Source organism: Cavia porcellus, unplaced genomic scaffold (genome assembly GCF_034190915.1).
Source record: "Cavia porcellus strain 051 isolate PalLab524CR breed Dunkin Hartley unplaced genomic scaffold, mCavPor4.1 scaffold_23, whole genome shotgun sequence".
In the NCBI taxonomy this organism is placed as follows: domain Eukaryota; kingdom Metazoa; phylum Chordata; class Mammalia; order Rodentia; family Caviidae; genus Cavia; species Cavia porcellus.
This window is the reverse complement of record NW_026947506.1, coordinates 8,342,975-8,362,478: the sequence shown is the minus strand read 5'-3', so window position 1 is coordinate 8,362,478 and position 19,504 is coordinate 8,342,975. Positions and strand designations below refer to the sequence as shown.

General features: G+C 39.3%; 1 protein-coding gene across 6 annotated transcripts in view; it reads left to right on the top strand.

Moving 5' to 3' along the window:
* The window catches only part of Parg (poly(ADP-ribose) glycohydrolase), a 105,486-nt gene that overhangs the window by 12,675 nt on the left and 73,307 nt on the right, over positions 1 to 19,504 (top strand). For all 6 annotated transcript variants that reach the window (XM_063233779.1, XM_063233778.1, XM_005002049.4 and 3 more), the window contains 3 exons: positions 2,111 to 2,233; positions 2,352 to 2,435; positions 7,714 to 7,788. In XM_063233779.1, coding sequence (XP_063089849.1) covers positions 2,111 to 2,233; positions 2,352 to 2,435; positions 7,714 to 7,788 — 282 coding nt within the window. The remainder of the gene's footprint in view (positions 1 to 2,110; positions 2,234 to 2,351; positions 2,436 to 7,713; positions 7,789 to 19,504) is intronic.

Genomic DNA, 19,504 nt, shown 5'->3' with positions numbered 1-19,504 from the left:
GCAGCAGTATGTGAGTGACTTAGTGACTTAACACTAAGAAGGGAATCCAGGGAAATAATTCCCTAAGTGAGAGGAGGGTACCCTGGAGCTCTCATTTCAGAAGACAGTGTATGCTCTAAAAAGTCCTTGAAACAAATTGCCTCTAATTTTGCACCACTGATCCTGTGATATGTGAGGCCTTCAATGGGCAAAGTCTTGCCAATCCTTGAGAAGCCCACGAGGCATCTTTCCTGTTGTCCAGATCCAAAGTGCTGGCTTGTTTTACTGCTGCTGGTCTCTTGGGTAACTGCACCCTCCGTGGCCATACCTGCACCCCCACACTGCAAGGTTTTCACATTTCTACTCCACCTTGCTCTCAGCTATCATTGTAAATCTGGCTGAAAGCACCCCCCAGTAAGCATGGCACTGCCCGAATGCCATGCTGCTGTGAAATTTCCTCCGTGAGGTAATCTAGTCCATCACCTTGAGTCTCAGCCTCACAGAGTCTCAGAGACTGAGAAAAAGTGTACATCTGTCCTTTGTCAGCATGTAGCAGGGTGGCCTCTGGCCCGTTCTCTGCAGTGTCCTTGTTCCCGTCTATACTTCTCTCAGCACAGCCCTGCTGTCCCTTTTCCTGTCAGCCTTGCGGTCTGCATCCCCACCAGAGTCGCCCTGAGGCTGCAGACACCCTAAAGCCGCGTTTCCACCTTCTTCCCGACTCCTTCTGTGAACCAGTTCCAAAGGCTTGAACCACATCGTCCTGTATAAAGCAGCAGCGACTCTACTTGTTACCGTATTTTCTTTCATTTAGCCGTCACTGTGACACAGTAACGGAGATAATCAGTTTCCCTGGAGGGACATTTATCTTAACGCTTGGTTTCAGAGGTTTTATTCTAGGTTGCTTGGCCCATTGCTGTGGCTCTGTGGCAGCACCATGTATCACGGCAGAAGCACGTGATCGAGGCGGGCCTTTGGACCTCATAACGGCCCTGAAACAGGAGAGGAAGAGTCGGAGCCCTAGCATCCCATTCAAGGGCACACCCCGCGACCTCGGCCCTTCTCCTTCTCCCTGTGGGTTTCACGGCCTCCCATCGCACCTGAGGGAGGTCAAGCCTCTGGGGATACAGTGCCCAGATTCATCACAGCAGTGAGAATCTTCTTTCTTACTTTCCCTAGTTTGCTTATTTTGACCCTTTAGAGCTCGGCACGGCTGTTGCTTTCTCAAGGAAGCCTTCTCTAACTCACTAGCTACGTTGTCTGTCTAGAATAGATTTTTAAAACGCCGTGAACTTATCGTTTATAGCTTACTGCAATTTTTGTATTCATGTGGCTATTTGATTCCTTGCAGTGAAATGCAGTGTCTGCTACCTGATGGATAAACCTCAGACATCTGTGTAAAGCGAATGGGTTGCACACAAGGGTTTATCTCCCTCTGCCTCTTTCTTGTGTTCTCTGTTCCTGGGAGCCATGATGTACGTGGCTTTCCTTCAGCTTGCCCCTGTGCTGTGCCTTTTCTGTCTTGGAGCCTGACAGCAATGCACTAAAATCATGAGCCAAAATAAAAGATTTGAGTGTCAGGAATTTTGTTCTAGTGACAAAGAAATGATTAAGATATATGCAAAGCAGAATGACATTAGGATTCAGAGCACAAGCATTGCAGAATAACAGGACTGAAGATACTTTTTACAAGACAATGTTGGGGCTGGGGATTTAGCTCAGTCGCATAAGCGCCTGCTTTGAAAGCAGGCAATCGTGAGTTCGATCCCCAGTAATGATAAAAAGGAAAAAGACAAAAAAAAAAAAAAAAGACAATGTTATCTCCAAAATAGGGACGAGGGTTTTATGGGTGATGAGTGTGTCTAGGGAGGGACATCTGGAGGTAGGGGATAGACAGGCCCTCAGCAGAAACTCAGGCGTGGAATGTGAGGGCCCAGCGTCTAGAAGGGTGGAAATGCACAGAACGTGGTGACTAGAGACTGGTGGACGTTGTGAGGAGCAGCACCAGCTAAGGAGGCTCCTGAGCGCGCTGCGCTGTTGGGAGCCGCGCTCCGTTCGCTGGCTCCTTTCTTCAGGTTATGTTAGAAACGCGGGGTGGTTAGGCACTGAAAATTTCCGTTTGCCTCTATTTCAGGTAGATCTTTTGCGAGCAGGAGAAGTTCCTAAGCCTTTTCCTACACATTACAAAGATCTGTGGGATAACAAACATGTCAAAATGCCTTGTTCCGAACAAAACTTATACCCCGTGGAAGACGAGGTGAGAACAAAACTGGGTCTCTTAGTCCTGAAGCGTGGGGTAGTGCTCCTTCTGCCTTTTGGTCTGTGCTAAGGAGTAATTTAGAGTAACTGGATCCTGCTTTGCTTTTTCCTGTAAGAATGGTGAGCGAACTGCAGGGAGCCGGTGGGAGCTTATTCAGACTGCACTTCTCAACAGATTCACTGGACCCCACAACCTGAAGGTATGTTCTTTCTGTTGTTCTTGTCTCCCATAGGTAACTCTTCTGTTTTCTCCCTGAGACATTTTCTGACCCTAGACTCAAGCAGTGGCATTCTTTACAGGCAGAGTGCTTGCTTTCTGCACTGAGAAAGGCTCCTTAGTTACTCTGGGAGACTGAAGCAGGAGGGTGGCAAGTTTGAGCCCAAGCTGGGAAACTTAGCAACTTAGTGAAAGCCTGTCCCAAATAAAAATAAGACAGGTTTGAGGCTGTAGTTCAGTGCGAAGGCCCTGGGGTCAATCCTCGTACCACAGAAAATGGGCCGGCAGACAGAAGAATGGAGAGAAAGAAGAAAAACAGGGAGGGAAGAAGGAAAGAAAGAAAAGAAAGACTTTAGAGACAGTCTGAGTTTCCTAGTTTCCCCCCTCCTCGGAAATGAGTGGAAGAACTGAGAATTGTAAATGACTTGCCTGGAGCCACACAGAATAATTTGGCGAACTAGGAATAAGACCTCTGTTTCTTGATTCCCTGTCCAATTTCTTTCAGCCTACGCTTCTCTTATTTTTTGTTTAAAAATTATCATGTTTCTGGAATGCCTTTAAAAGGAAATCAGGAAAGAATTATGACTCTAGCTATGTGTGCCTAAAGGGAAGCAGAATTTGCTAATGATTGAAGTATACATTAAGTATTCTGTTTTTTATTGCTTTTAATATAGCTTCTAGCAATTTAATAATTTATTAATCTTAATATATATTGGCAGTCATTTATTTTTACTTTTTTTCTTTTTGTATTTCATTTAAGACCATAAGAGCAATTCCTAGATTGTTTTCCTGATACATAAAATATGCATGAGTAGATATATCTTTTCAGGGGGAATACTATAACTAGAGATTTTTAACATAAAAGTATAAGCAGTGACATAATTTTCTATAATTTCCATGAAAATGGGTTTCATTTTCTTTCAGTGGCTTAATTTGTTATGGACATTTTCTCTGGTTTTCTATTTCCCACTTATACTTGAAAATTATTTTTACACTTTTTATACCTTTTAGTAGCTCCTGAGGTTTTTTCTTTTTTTACATGAAAAATGTTGATATATTATTCAATAATGTATTTTTAAAGTTCATTCATTTTAAATATTTCTCTTCTAAGTGGGAAAGATTTTCAAGGTCTTCTAGAGTTTCCTTATTTTGAATGTAATATCAGTGACATGTATGCAGACATAGGCTGAATGTGAACGCCTTGGGCAGGGGATTTAGCCCAGCAGCGTAAGCGTCTGCCTTGGAAGCACACGGTTGTGAGTTCAGTCCCTGGTACAAATAAATAAATAGATAAATGTGAATGTTTTATGCTCGTGATATTTATATAACTTTATTAATTTGATATTTTTCCATTTTTAAGCACAGTGGACTATCAGTTATTCATGATCAGATTGAAAATTTATGATGTGTTCCTTTTTTTGCTAAGATGTTTTTAAACTACTGACCTAACCCACAATAATGTACATAAAAATATTTTTAAATACTGTATAAAGGGATGGAGGATGTAGCTCAGCAGAGTTCAGTCTCCATCATCAAAAAGAAAAGAAAGGGAAGAAACACCAGCTAAACAAAAGCTGGGCACTTTGTCTTCACTCTTCTTATAGTCATGAACAGTTGGTGTGCGCTTACACTGGACCCTTAGGGAGACCTTCAGCTTGCCGGTAAACATGGTAGTGGCCGCTTTACATCAAGTGCTTTAGAAGTTAATACCTGTATTGTGATGTATCCTAGGATGGCTTAATATTTCCACCGTTTTTATCTGCATAAAGTGTCAGTCGTCCTTCCTACAATGTCTCCTTTGTTTTTAGGAAAACAAAACTACATATTCACACAAATCCAGGCAGGAATACTATGGACACCCATCTGAGAAAGTCTTATGGTCTTAAACTGACTGATTTTTAAATTATGCATATTTTTCTTCAAACATAAAGTAATCACAGCATTCAAATTAAGCAGTCTACTGATTGTAGCAATCCATTAGTGTACTGTGGTTACTTTAGGAAGCAATAATTGCTTTGAAGTGAACTTCCCTTTCTTACTTATCTATGATAGATGCAACTAAACAGAATAATTCATCGAAATTTTCTTCTCTGCTTATGGTAGTTCAGTCCTTTACTGAAAGAATGCTTGAGAGAAGGGGAGAACATTAAATCTCTGTGATTGATTGAATATAGTGATCTTTTTTTCCTGTTTTTATGCTAATTGATATTGGATTTAGAGGGATCCAAGAGGTTCAAAGTCTCAAAAAGGAACATTATTCTCAAAATTAGTATTCCTGTAAATAATGTGTTTGATAGTTTATGCAAAAAGTACTTTTTATGGTCATTATGCATTATGAACTAAAAAGAATATTTAGAGTTGCTAGCTCAGAATACAAAGGAGCATCCCTGATTTTTCTAGTGATAGACAACCTTATGATGGACCCCTCAAAAACATTGGACTCAGAGGTACATGGACTTGTCTTGTCATTAGTCCTTAAACAACACAGTGTAACAATTATACCATCTGAATTGAATTGGTTGTTACAACTAATGTAAAGCCTATGAGAGAATGTACACGCACAAATGCTTTCCTGTCTTATGTCAGGAGCAGCCTCAGGTTTTGATGTCCTTGGGGTCTGGGCTGATAGAGTGGGACAGCTATTAGGGGTAAATGCTCAGTATAAATTGTCATTAAGAACTTATAAATGGTATTTCAAATGTTTTTCTTCATCAAATATGAGGAATAATTTATAAGAAAGTACATGCTTTGAAAGTGTGTAATTTGATCAGTTTTGACATGTGGATCTATTGGTAAAGGCCCCCATCACAGTCTAGGTACAGTATGTCACTGTCAGAGATTCCTCTCATCCCTATGTAGTCAGTTTCAGATTCTGCTCTGGCTTTAATAACTGATCTGCTGCTCCCTGTCACGATAGTTTTTAGTTCGCAGTTGATGTTAATGAAGTCTTGGTATGTGTGCCGTAATGTCTGGCTTCTTTCACTCACGGTGAAGATTTTTGAGACTCACTTAATGTCATTGCGTGTGTGTGTCGGGGAGTTGCTCCAATGTGTGCATTGCTTATCTATTCATCTGCTTATCCACATTGCTATTTGTTATATATTGTTTTATTACACTATACAGTTTTGAAATTAGATACCAGTGATTAGGAAAAAATTCTTAAAATCTTTTGATTCAGAAGAAGTTTTATTGTTTTGTTTTGATTCAGTTTTTTGGTACTGGGAATCGAACTCAGGACCTTACACTTGCTGGGCAAACATTTATGCCGCTGAGCTAGATCCCTACTGTTACAGTCAGGGGTTGAGAGGAGACCAATTAGAATCAGGACACCGAATTCATAATACTATTTTATGATGGTCACCCAGAGTTAAACAAAAGAAAGTGCAGGAAATCTATCCACAACACTAAAGACCCAGAATATTCAGTTAAGGGCCTGGATCTCACAGCAATGTTCTACATGGTTCCAGCTGAAGACCTAGAGCCCGTGACAGTGCCTCCCACAAGTCCAACTGGAGGCCTAGAGCCCACAACAAGGATTCACACCAGTCTGTTTACGGATCTGACCTGGAAAGGCCCAAAGATCAGCTAGAAAGTGGAAGCTAGAGAGTTTGTACCGGCGGAGTGAAGGGGCTGTGCCAGTAGGTTGAGGGATCTACCCTGGAGCTGAGAAATCATACTCAAGAACCAGGGCTGCCCTGAAAAGTACCTTCGCTGTTTTTAGCAACACAGAGGTCCCGAGCTCCTCCAGTGATAAAAACAGTCGAGTACGTGCCAGAAAGCCAGCATGACGAGTTTCTCCCAGAGATTAAGCAGCACGCGTCTCCCGCTCTGAGCCAGGAAGCAAAGCTTGATTTAAGGACCAGCGCTCCCACAGTGAACCACAGCCACTCCTCTTACGGTAATAGTCAAACTCACACTGGGGAAGCTAGTCATGATGAGCTCCTCCAGGAGAACCAGTGGCTCAGAACGGCAACACTTAGAGAAGCCCACAGCACCTAACTCTCGTCCACGTCTCTATTTATGCTGGCAACTTTCCTCAGGAGACCATCTACACTCAGCATCATGCTGATTTAATCCAGCTGGTGTTACATTGACCACCAGGTTTAATCCATAACACCCAGCCCAGATGTTTTATTTTATGGCTTGTGAATGACAGGGCTTTTTCATGCCCTATTATTTTATGGTTAATGTTACTTTTCTGAAGGAAGTTAAATATCCCTTGGTTCCAAGTGGCTAAGGTACTATTGTGGGGTCAAGTCTTAACCGAGGTGCTTGGTGCCCAGTTTAGCATGAGAATTTTTCAGGAAGCTGTTTGGCAGAATGTTAATTTTTTTTAACATTCTTTTATGGAAATAAATTTGAAACGTTACAGTAATACTCCAGTTGTTTTCAGACTTGTTTCAGTAAAAAATTAGTATTACCGATATATTTTTAAATCTTCTATATATTTTTTGCTTTGTTAATGTTATATATAATAAAGTATAACCAAGGTAGATAATTTAAAAGAATGTGATAAGATGTAATTATAAATGCTGCTTCTTACACAATGAAGGGGTCGCCTCATGCATACCAAGGTCTGGAAACCAAGCGTATAGTTTTGGCTATTCAGCCAGTTGAAAGTTGTACCAGCAGATGGCATAGTATTTTGACTTTTCATTCTGTGTAAATAAATGACTTGTGTGAACGGCTGGGGAAAGATAGCCAGTTACACAAGCTTATAAAAGTAGCTGATAATAAGACAGAGAGATCACTTTATACCTGAAAGCAGTATGTCTTAATTTTTTTTCTTCACTGCTCTCCCCAGGAGCAGAAGAAATGATCCCAGGAGCCTTCTTAAACATTTTCTCTTAATCTACTCCTCACCCCTACACACACAAAATTTCAGTGCTACAAATATAACATGTTTCTCTCTCTGTATGTATAGGCAGTAACCTTGTTCCTCTCCATGAGTCCTTATTTTTCATCCTCCAAGAGCCAATTTTTTTTCAGCTTTGAATACATCATCCCATTTAGTTCGTATGCTTTAGGGTATTCGTTTTTTCCCCCTAGTATTTGACCTTTCCAATCTCACTTGTCTTAAATGAATAATAAATTAGTATGCATTCTGTTTCTCTGTAGCTACTGATGGCGGGTAGCTAATGGTAGAAGGGAGCTTGTCTAGCACTAAAAAATGTACTCGAGGTAGTTTATAATAGAAATGAGCTCTTCATAGATAATTCCCATGGCTGGGTCATGAGATTTTGTTTCTGCTTTTTCCACAGGATGCTATTCTGAAATACAATGTGGCGTATTCTAAGAAGTGGGACTTTACAGCTTTGGTTGACTTCTGTGATAAGGTAGAAGTATGCTTATTTCTTTAGCTGTGAAATAATCCAGTAATCCAGCAACTCTGTAAAGTTTGAGAAAAATACTCAAAATTCTTATGCACTAACAAAATTATCTTTTATTTTCATGGGGTTTCTGTTTTAAGGTAGACATAATTAGAGTTTAATATAATAAATTTTATTTTACTTGTATAATGTATATTTTCTGTCATACTGTCATGCCATTATTGGCATTATCAATGGATGCCTAACATTGTATGACTAGATTTCACAAAAGTATTCCTATCTAGACATCTAAATTGTGTCCAGGCGTATCCTATTCTCAGTTGCACTGTAGTACCCATGTGTAATTACAGATTGACAAAAAATTTACCAAGAAATGCATGGTGAGGGGAGTCCTGTCTACTTTGCACTGTCCCCCAGTTTTGATCACTTGCATAACTATTGTATGGTATCAACTCTAAGGAATTGACATGAGAGCTTACGTAGATTTCGCCAGTTTCTCATGTAGTCTCTTTTTGTTTCTGTGTAGCCGTATCCCATGTTCCCTAGTTCCATGTCACTGCCCCCATCAAGTGACGGAGCCACCCCATTGCCACACGTATCGCTTGCTGCCCTCCGCAGCCACACTGGCCCCTTCCTGACCCCTGGCAGCCACCAGCTCTCCATCTCCTATCATTTCTTCTTATCCCAGAGGGTTGCAGTGTGTAACCTTTTCAAGTTGCCTTTCTCAGCACGATTTTCTCATGCTCACTCGGATATATCTTTGTTTTTTTATCCTTTTATTGTGGCAGTATTCCTCAGCATGTAGAGGGCAGAGTTTAGCAGTAGTCCCATCTAAAGCATTTGGATCATTGTGCTTTTTACTTTTTCAACTAAAACTATGAATTTTATTTACAGTTTTTCCTGTGCTTATATGTTTTTACTTTCTTCGTGATAACTGTTTAAGAATGTAGTTGCTAAGTAAAAATTTGATAAGCATATTTTTAGTTTTAGAAAAAACTAGGAAACCAAGCAATGACAGTTTACTGAGTAACTGACTCTCCCTCCTACAGGAAAAAGACTTTCATATATAATCTGTTTTAAAGATTCTCCATAATTTGATTCTTCTGTTCATCTCGTGTTATTTTGAGTCATGTAAATTATTCGTTTCACTTACTAGAAATAGAAACTAAAGGTAGTTTTTGAAGTGTAAACATTTGGAATTGAAATGTCTCTTATTTCTATTAGAGATTTGGATTATCTAATAGAGAATAATTATTGAACTGTGAGCATAGCCTGTGTTTAATGTGAATATCCATTTTCAGTAAATGTCATCTGGGGCAGGGGATAGTGATGTATTGTGCTGTTTGACCTACCACTGTGTGTTAGAAAGACCGTCCAGCCCTGGGACTTCTCTTCCCGGCACCTTTATCAAAACCCAGATGGCTGTACATGGGAAAGTTTGTTTCTGGCCTCTTATTTCTGTCCTTTGATTTATATGTCTGTCCTTATGGCCCGAACACACTATCTGGATTACTACAACTTTTTAATGAATTGTAAAATCAGGAATTATACATCCTTTAACTTGAATTTTTCTGTAGTATGTTTTGAGTATTTTGCATCCTTTGCATTTCAATATGCGTTTTGGAACTAGTTTTTTAAATTTTGTGGAAAAGCAAATTGTTAACAATTTGGTTACTAAAAATCCAAACTAATTCTGCATTTTTGAAGAAGTACAGATAATTTTAGTGTAATTTCAGGGTTGCCTTATTGAGCTTTTGGCCCAAATAGACTTTAAAGGCAGCCGACTGATGATAGATTCCCTTATCCCTCTTCAGAAAATTGTATAACCCAGTATCTGTGAATCTAACTGCCTCGCACTTGAACAGAAATGTAATTTCTGATGCATAAAAAAGTTGATCAAGTTAATGGAATCTTTTTTTTTGTCACTCAGCGGAACGTAACACTTGTATTTTCTAATTTTCTGGGCTTTAGTTAGACATGTTGGTTCATTTTGGTGAGAAGTAATATTAAATCTGGAGCCTTGAGGTGGCAGTGAAACATGCCCTTGCTCATAATAGGTGTCGCTTTGCTGAGGTAAATTATCCACCCTACCCTTAATCAGAACGCAGACAGGACCTTCTCGCCTCTCTCCTGCTGACCTTGCCCAGGAGCTTCCCAAGAGGGTAATACAGAGCAAGTTTTGGTGTTCAGTGTAGATCATAAATATGAGGTGATTGCTCTAGGACTGATGATAGTTTTATAGCGCTTTAGAAGAGTCATTGCATCTTTTGACCTTCCAGTTTTTATTTATTTTGTAAACTGTATAGAGGGTTGAAAGAGCCCAGTATGATAGCAGATACTAATTTCTTACTGTGTTCTTTAAGTTGCCCCATGTGTATAATGTCTTGTAGTGATAGCTGGAGATAATGTATATTTGAAATATTTTATGCTGTATTATGAAATCTTGGCCAGGTGTGGTGGTAAATACCTGTAATCCCAGCACTCAAGAGGCTGAAGCAGGAGGTTCACCACAAGTTCAAGGCCAGACTGAATTACAGAGCAAGATCTTATTTCAAAAACCAAAGAAAAAGCTTTTTTAAAGAAACTCTTCTGTGTTATATAGCTTTATAACTTTAATCTTATTGATTGCATGATATTCTGGCAATTGTTAAATAATTTGCACAACCATTCCAGTGTTAGAGACTTGAGGAAATGTGGGTAAAGCATATCTAGAGATTCAGAAATGTTTTCTGTTTCTATTTGACCATTTGCTGATCTGTCACTGCTTACGTGCCTAGCAGATGACATCAGATGTTTAATACATTTGTGTGTCTTCCTGTTCATCAGATCTCTGAAAACATTAATATAGAACCTGATGAAGTCAGACCCAGGTGCGCCAGTGGTTCTTGCGAAGTGTCAGGCATGTGTGGATGGCATTAGTAGAAGGAAGAAGGATCTTTAATGCAGAGGGTTTCTTTGGTTTTAGATTATGAATGAGTTTGGCTTACTTTCTTGTGTGTCTATATTTTAGGGTAGGAGTACTTGTTAATCTAAAAGTATTCTTAAATTGCTTGTTAGTAGAATTTGGAGATTCTTTTTTATATTGCTAAATTTGTTTTTTTTAACTCATACATAAACCATAGAAATTATATGTACTTATGGGAAATTATTAAGATGTTGTAATACATGTATAGATTGTATGTTTAAATCAGGGTGAAAACATCTGTTGCCTCAGACATTTATGATTTCATTATAGTGAAAACATTGAAAATCCTTATTTCTAGGTTTTTAAAGTATACATTATCGTTATATTAAGATTAATATTTTAGAGTTTGCTTTCAGGTTCTTAAATTTTCATGTGCTTGAAACCTTTCTGTGAATAATGGATTTTGTAACCTCAACTGTTTCAGAGCAGGAGGCGTCAACCCTAACAGTCATTTAGTGTGAGTCCATGTCATTGCTATTAACCTAGGACCAGGATCCAGCACAACAAGCAGGGGACCACAGTGCTCCTCAGCCTGCCATGGGTGCATCCTCTGTTGGAATGGAAGTGAGGAGTAGTGCCAAAGCTTTTATTATTTTATCAGGACCCAGCAAAAATCAAAGAGATCAGTTTGTTAATTTGTGATGTATTAAGTATAGATTAGGTGGTAGTGAGGTGAGATGACTGTTGTATTTAGTGTTTTTGCATCTTGATTTTAATATTGGTCATCCTCACTGCCAGCTGTTGGAAATGCTAGGCACAAATAATCTGTGTTTTATGGCCCTCCTGTGTGGTATTCCACAAAATTAAATCTGGCCACTTCCATAATTTATATTCTAAATGAATCAATATATTTACTTCTGGTGTTTTTCACAGGAAATTTTAACAAAGTGTCATATATGTTTTAAAAGATCCTCTTGTTAATGCATTGTAGAAAAATTTTAAGGACATTCATCTGGTAATACCTGTGACATTACTTCATTTTATTTTTAGCAAATTAACTTGTGAATGAAATCTATGCTATATGTTAAAACCAAGTGGCTGAAGAAAGGGCATGGGATATATAGTTAAGAGGGCTTTCTTCTGTTTAGTTATTTAATATGAGAAACTTACATCAGAAAATGGATAGGCACCTTTTTCACAAATGTATAGTTATTGAAGGGAAAACTAAGGATTTTAGTCACTATTTAATCCTCATTTCCACCTTTCATTTAATGCTGGGATCAAAAATAGGAATGAAACCAGGTGTGCTGGCACAGGCCTGTAATCCCAGCATTCAGGAGTCTGAGGCAGAGGATTGCCACAAATTCAGGTCATCCTAGCCTGTGTAGTGAGACCCTGCCTTAAACAAACAGCACAAACAAACAACAGGGATGCGTAAGCCCTCCTTACTTCCTTCTGTTGGCTTTCCATAAAGGCTGCCATAAATAGTCAGTGAAAAATAGGAGTCTAGGAATACAACATTACTTAGAAATAAAAAAGGAAAATATTAAAATAGGTTTTGATTGCTACATCTAGGCTAGTAGTACATTCTTTTTGAAAACACACACTTTTTAATAAATAACAGCAAAAAGTATGTGCCTTGGATTATATATCTAAAATGCAGTTGTTATCTGTTGTTAACCAGAGAAAGACTAGTTTAAGTCTCTCTCCCTGAAAACAAAAGTATATAAATCTACCAGTAATGAACTTGAATTCTTTTATACACTCCCGACTTTTAAAAGGTAAATAGTATATTAAGTTTTGGAGGAAGCAAACTAGAGCAGATTTTACATGTAAGTGATCATGTTTTTCAGTTCTTGATATATTACTTTAAAATTTAAAAACAAGCACAACAGAATTTATTGTCTGTAAAGTTGAGGCATCTCCCATGTTTAACTAAAATAACATTTTTTGAGCTCAGGTGACTATGAAAGACTACAATTATAATGTATTAGCAGAACTTCAGTAGAAACTTAGAAGAACACTGTAAGCTTGTATTAAATAGATTATCAACAGTTACCTCCCGTATTTATAGTAATAGCTAAAATAAATTGTTTCAGTTCACCTCTATGTTAAAAAATTAAAATGCTATAAGATCAGTACAATCCAGACGATAGAATTATTAGCAAAAGTCATGCCTGTGGGCTACAGTATGGACTTTCTGACCTAGATTGTGACATACTATTAGGGCAGATTATCTCATGATAATTAAAACTATGTCAAAGTAGTATTTGTATGTTGAAAATTTTACAACAAAATAATTTTTAGAGAATCTTTGTCTTTCTCCTCCTACTCTCACTGTGCCTACATCTTCATAAATTGTTCATTAGACACTAGTATTCTTTAGAATATTTTGGAAAATATCATTGTAAAGCAGTTGATGGAAAGTACTGTTTCAAAGCAGGACCAGTTTGTTTATCTGATAGCCAATAAAGATCATGGCCTTCCCCAGCGAGGGCCTTTTGAGAAGCATTGAGTCTTACTGTTTTGTTTTGATTGTTTGGGTACTATCAAAGTCAAGTTTATAAGTGCCTATAAATAGATTTCTCCTTAGCTTCTGATTTTAGAGTACTTCATAGATAATCTGTTGTCTGGATCTTGCTTCAAAGCTTAAAAATTTTCCACGTATCCTTGTTATATAGGCCCCAAGTCCTGTAGCAACCTCCTAGTCAAATGAAAACAGACTTGAATGTTTTATAAGACTGCAGCTAATATCTTTATCTCCGTAGCTTTCAAATCCCTGATTTGAAGTTCACGGGAAATTTAACCTCTTTGAATTTTTCCCTTGGTAATTCACAGTTTCTGAAATCAATACTGTCTGCATTACTTTACAGCTCAACCTAATTTCATCATGAGAACTCTAGGAGCCAACAAGCAGCTAATCAGAGTCACTAAAATATTAAAATAAGTGAACTGTTAGATTTGTATGGAATAGGAGAAGTTTCTGTCTCTTTTCCCAGTGAGGTTAATTTGTGACTTATGGTGTGTTTAAGATTTTTATCACTGAGTGTTTGAAATGGTACCTATCCTAAAGGACTCACTGCTTCAGTTGGAGCAGGGTCTTTAACTTGATAAGCTTTCTAATTCTAAAAAAATTCTAAATAAAATCAGTCTTTATTGACCCCACATGCATTCTGTCATTGATGAAATGAGAGTTACTTTGTAATGGTGAAGCTTCGTCTGGATTGTACTGATCCTATAGCAGACAAGAAGGTTGGATTGTATAGATCCTCAGAAACAGAAATGCATTTGGTGGAATTCCTCCTGTATTCTAATACTGTAATGAAATTGAACTCATTCATTGACATTCTGGACTTTTCATTGATTCATTCATTTGGTTCAAGTAAAAATAGAAGCTCTTTCTTGTTTATGTTGCTGTGACATTAATTTCAGTATCTAGAAGCCTGCTCTGTTAGAAGAATGATAATTCTTCGTTTTAGTTTCTCCTATGATTTATATCTCTCATCTTGTTTGTTGTTGTTCTAGGGTGGTTTAAGTTTTTGGTATTTTATTTACACAATTTGACATAAATTCCTTAATTTCCGTTCAGTTCATTTATATTTTTCCTTTTTTATGTTTAAACTTATTAAGACATATTCTGGGTTCCTTTTGGGTAATACTGTTATCTACAGTAACATCTCATATTTAAACCTGAAGACACTTGTAACAAATGTTAATGGAAGATAAAAATAATAAGCATAAATGAAAGCTGAATGGTGGATGTTTTTCAGATTTGCATAGTTTCAATGTGTAGCCTATATAAAAAGCAATAAGCTTGGTGGTAAAGATGAGACATGTCCACTGGCCCCTTCTTTGGGAAGTTCAGCATCAGTGCTGTGGTCACCCAAAGCCCAGCTGATGATGGTCTTCTTTCGTTGCTGGTACTAGGAGATAGCAGTATTCCTTGGGGTTTATTGCTGTGGTAATGGCAGGTAATGACTAAGGAGGCTGTCAGATTCTGAGCATGGTAGGGCGATCTAGTGTATTAAAGGTTTTCTTAAGCTGAGTGACACAGTATCTGGTTGCCACACGTGTTCTTTGATTACACAAAGAGCATAAATAAGAAGCCACCTTGTACAGCAAGAACCGTTTTCCCACATCGTGAAGCGCAGAATATTTTCAGATGTGCTCCTTGCTGTTGGTCTTATCTGCCACCAGCCCGAGGAAAGCCTGGCGCCTCTCCTGAAGAGGTGGAATGCTGCAGCTGCGCAGTTTCTGTTCCCCGGATCTGCAGCACCGATGTACGCAGCCCTTCTTTTTTTAACTGATTCCTGCCTTCTTTATGATCTTCTCCTACTTCCAGGCCTTCTGCCGTTTTGTAGACCTTTCCATCTTCAGTTCTTTTAGAAACTATCTAAAGCAGGCTTAATTTGTCTCAGACATCTGACAGTTACCTCTTCTGCCTGGGGACAGGAACATACTCTTCCAAGTCACGTTTCCAGTGAGCTACCTGCTACAGCACATCAGTGAGTTAATTCACTGAGGAGTGCAGCCCTGCCATGATCCAGTCACCTTCCAAAAGCCCCACCGCTGAGCATGAGAACTTGGGGAACATTCTAGATCTAGATCATAACAGAGTCCCAAGACTGATGTGAGACCCTGTACTTTATTTAACCTGTTAGTACTGCTCTGAGGAGTCTTACAGTATAGAAACATACTTAGTTTTGTTAAAATAAACATTCCAAATTTATTTATAAACAGAGCCCCTTTTTTGTGTAGCAGCTTGCAATTTTACTTACAGTGAGTATTCCATGGAACATGGTTTGTAAAACAGTTTACAATGACAGAAGAGGGGAGTGGAAAATCTCACTGAAGGCTTAAGAGTTAAATGTTCCTGAATCTTTTTTTTTTTTTTTTTTTTTTTTTTTTTTTGTCTTTTTCCTTTTTATCGGTACCAGGGATCGAACTCATGACTGCCTGCTTGCAAGGCAGGTGTTTATGCCGCTGAGCTAAACCTCCAGCCCCTATGTTCCTGAATCTTTACTTGGCCTTTGGTTCCTTTTGCCATCTTGCATGTATTTCCTCAGTACTCTAGAATTCTAAACCTTTTTAAATTTGTTATCTAAGCTTTATCCCACTCCACAATTCATCTGTGCTATTTCCCTCCTCCTTAGAGATACGATGCTGTCTTAAAGGTAAGTATTCTAGTCCCTCCGTTTTAAAGATTTTCGTACTGTTCACTCATGCTTTCTTATCATCCCAAAGAAAAAGCTAGTCTTATTCTGTTCCTTATACTTGTCATGTCCAAAACAGATTTAAACTTCAGGATACTGTGTCCCAATCTGACGCTCTTCCCCCAGTCCCTGACTAAGGCCTGCGTGGCTTTTAAAAGTGTTCAGCATCGCTGCTGCTTCTATAATCAACTTTAAAATATTCGTTACTAAGCTGGATTTTTTTGGAAATATTTTAGGCAAAATGAATGAAAGTACAAAGATTTCCCATGTGCTCCTTGTTCTGACACCTGTATGGCAGGGCAGTACCTTTGTTACAGTTAATAAACCTACACTGACACATCGTCAACACCTGAGGTACCATAGGTGACTTTTTGCCCATCTGCAACTCATTAATCACGTTAGCTGCCCTCCTCTGCCTCCGCCACCTCTCCCTGCCCGTCTCCCATCTGCTCACGTTGAAGTACGTTGGTGGCAAAGCTATGGCACCTGTGCCTCAGCCAGCAGTTCGTTATCATTGAAAGCTCTAAAAGGTTCCACCATCGCTGCCTTATTGTGGCGCTGTAATTGTGCTTCCCAAATCCATGAGTCTCACAGTCTCCACCATGGTCATGACTCAGCGGGCACCTTGCCAGTCGTCTGGCTGGCCCCTGTGAACGGGGCTGCTGCTTTAAATCCAGCCCAGCCTGTCGTGCACACGCAGTGAGCCCTCCCAAGTGTAGATCTTGAGCCCTTCCATGCCACCTCCTCTGTAGCATGTTTTCATGCCACTTCCCCACTGAGCCTCAGTCTAGCTGTGGTTCTTCCTCTTGCTTGTTTGCTGGCTCTTAACCATCCTTCAGGATTCAGCTCAGTCTCAGCCTCCACTAAGCTGTTCTGTGTGGTCAGAGCAGGACCTCTGTGCCACCTCCATGCCATTGCCACATAAAGGCACACTCTGTCTATAAAATGCTCGGGTCCTTCCTGGACTGAGCTGCTCCAGAGCCAGCTGAGTGTTCTCTAGTTTGTGGGTCTTGAACCACGATTTTTTACTGCGAGATCTGAGAATTATTCTTGGACTGTCACAGTTGACCATCTTATATAGACAGCTGGTGGAAAGACAAGATGAGACAAGCAGAGCACATAAGCTTTTGGCTCCTCCACGTTATTTTTTTTTACAAATGTAGTGTCTCCGTGTTTGTTTATACCTCACAGTGCTCAATCTGATCTACAAAGTGGGCACGTAACATGTTAGCAACATGTGATATAGGCACGTAGCGGAGACCTGTTGGACTGTTCTCTTCCTCAGGTTCCTGAGCTCACCAAATCCACACTTCAGGTATCCATTTAGGTCCATGTCAGGTCCCATGTGATTGACTGATTGATTGAACCTGTGCTCTAATCTGTTTTATTTGATATCTCTAAATGCTACACCAGTCCTAATGTCGTCAGTCTTATATAGGCAATAATTATTTCAAGGGAAATATTTGACTGTTTTCCATCTCATCATAACTTTGAAATGAATTACCAAAAGTAGCCAGGTACAATTGAATAAAATAAGATGCATTTAAAACTCTCTTAAAAGGCTCCAGATTTGTCACTTGTGGTTATGTGTCTGAGCATCTCTGGCTCTGGTGACTGTTTCACTGCAGTTGTCTAGCCAGTAGGTCAGCGTCCAAGCTGCTTGCGTGGTAGCTAGTGGCCATGTGCAGCTCTTTAAATTGAAATGAAGTGAATGGAATAAAACGTCAGGTTCAGCTTCTCCGTCATGCTGTTCCCGGAACTGGATGGCATGTGTGGCTGGCGGAGAGCACATACGGAGACACTTCGGTAACTGCACAGCTCTGGGCCGCACTGCACTGGGTCGGGGCTGAGTTTCTCTTGCACATGACACCTTTCTACCTGTAGTAGAAGCTGCTGACAAGTTAGAGGCCCCTCCCGGAGAGCGTCACAGTTTATTATTTATTAACATTCTTTTGACCACATTTGAATTCCTTTCTACTTTGTGTATTACCTGAAATAATTCAATTGCTAGGTAAAACTTGGTCATTTTTTTTTTTTTAAGATAGCTTTATTTTAGTGGCATTTGCTTGGACTATTAATGGACTTTTTTATTTTGTTCTCTGAAGAATCTGCCAGCAGAGGGTGCCCTCAAACCTTATGAGAAAAGTAGGTTTGTTTCATCATTAGTAACAGTAAGGTTCAGCCTTTAGTCTTTGTCTGTCAGTTTTGGTTTTTTTTAAGACAGAGTCTCACTGTGGAGCCCAGGCTGGCCTCGAACTCATAGCAGTCCTCCTGCCTCAGCCTCCCAAGTTCTGGGATTGCAATCATGTGCCGCCACATCTGGCTTCAGCCTATAGTATTGATTACTAATTTGTATTGGGCTGTTTAAGAATTAAGCACTATCAGTGCATCTCAACAATACTTGATTTATATGGAAAAATTTTTGCTATGGGTATATGATAAGCTATTGTTACTTAAAAGTGAAAATAAGCATTTTTAGAGTACTTTGGTTGTCACTGGGCTGAGGAAGTGCTAAACTACATCCCATTCTGTTTGTATTTATTTTGAAGCAAGATCTCACTAAGCTGCTCCTGCTGGCCTCAGATTTAGGATGCTCCTACCTCAGTTTCCCAAGTAGTTAGAACTACAGGCATGTGCCACCATATTCAGCTTCAAAGTCCTTCTCATATGTAAAATATCTTACTTAAAAGTATAAACCACAGTGAAAAATGGAAGTTATCACTCATTTGTGTTCCTTGGAAAAATTAAATCCATTTTGCTTCTAGGACTTGAAAACTTACATTACCATTATTTCTCTGAAATCTTGTCATGTTGAGTTTGATTGCTTGTCTATGAAAGATGGATAATGGTGTAACTGTGTGATACTGAAAATATCTGTTGACTTGTATATAATAGCACCATGGTTTGGTGGTGTTTACAGCTGATTGATGGATACAGCCGTGTAGCCTTACAGTAATAGAAGTGAGAGATGAGAAAGACCCATCAGAGAGCCTGTGCTAGTACGGGAGCACACCCTAGGGAGTGATTATTTCCCATGACAGTGTGCAAACTGAATTCTTCTTTGGAGACAGAATACGGGTGTTTTATTATGCTTTGTCCTTCCTGAGGTAATAATACTTTGTGTATTTTGTTACAAACATGAAAAAGAGTGTTATATGGTAAGTACTGTACAGAGAAGAACTTCCTTCATGTTTCCTAAAGCTACACAGATCCTCTTGTGCAAGCTAATCAAATTTGTGTTGACGATAGTGTGGCTGGTTTTGATTAGAGGCATATTTTGTTTCAAGAACTGGATGAAGTTATTTTTCCTAAACTGATTGTGTTCCCAGATTAGATGTTAATTATTTAGAATTAGTGCATAATGGTGAAATTCCACCTCATGCCCCAAAGCCTGTGCATCTCAAGCTTCTGATGGCTGCAGTCTGACGTGAGAAACCTGTGCAGAGTTTGTTAGAAAACACTGTGATTTTGTGAAGTTGGGAAGGTCTGTGGTGAGGGTTGGTGGGAAGTCTCCTCTCCATTCCTCCTTCCCTCAACAGTGCTGGCCAGTAAGAGCTGGCAGCCGTAGGCAGGTTGCTGATGAAGCACCTCACCTCATTACAAG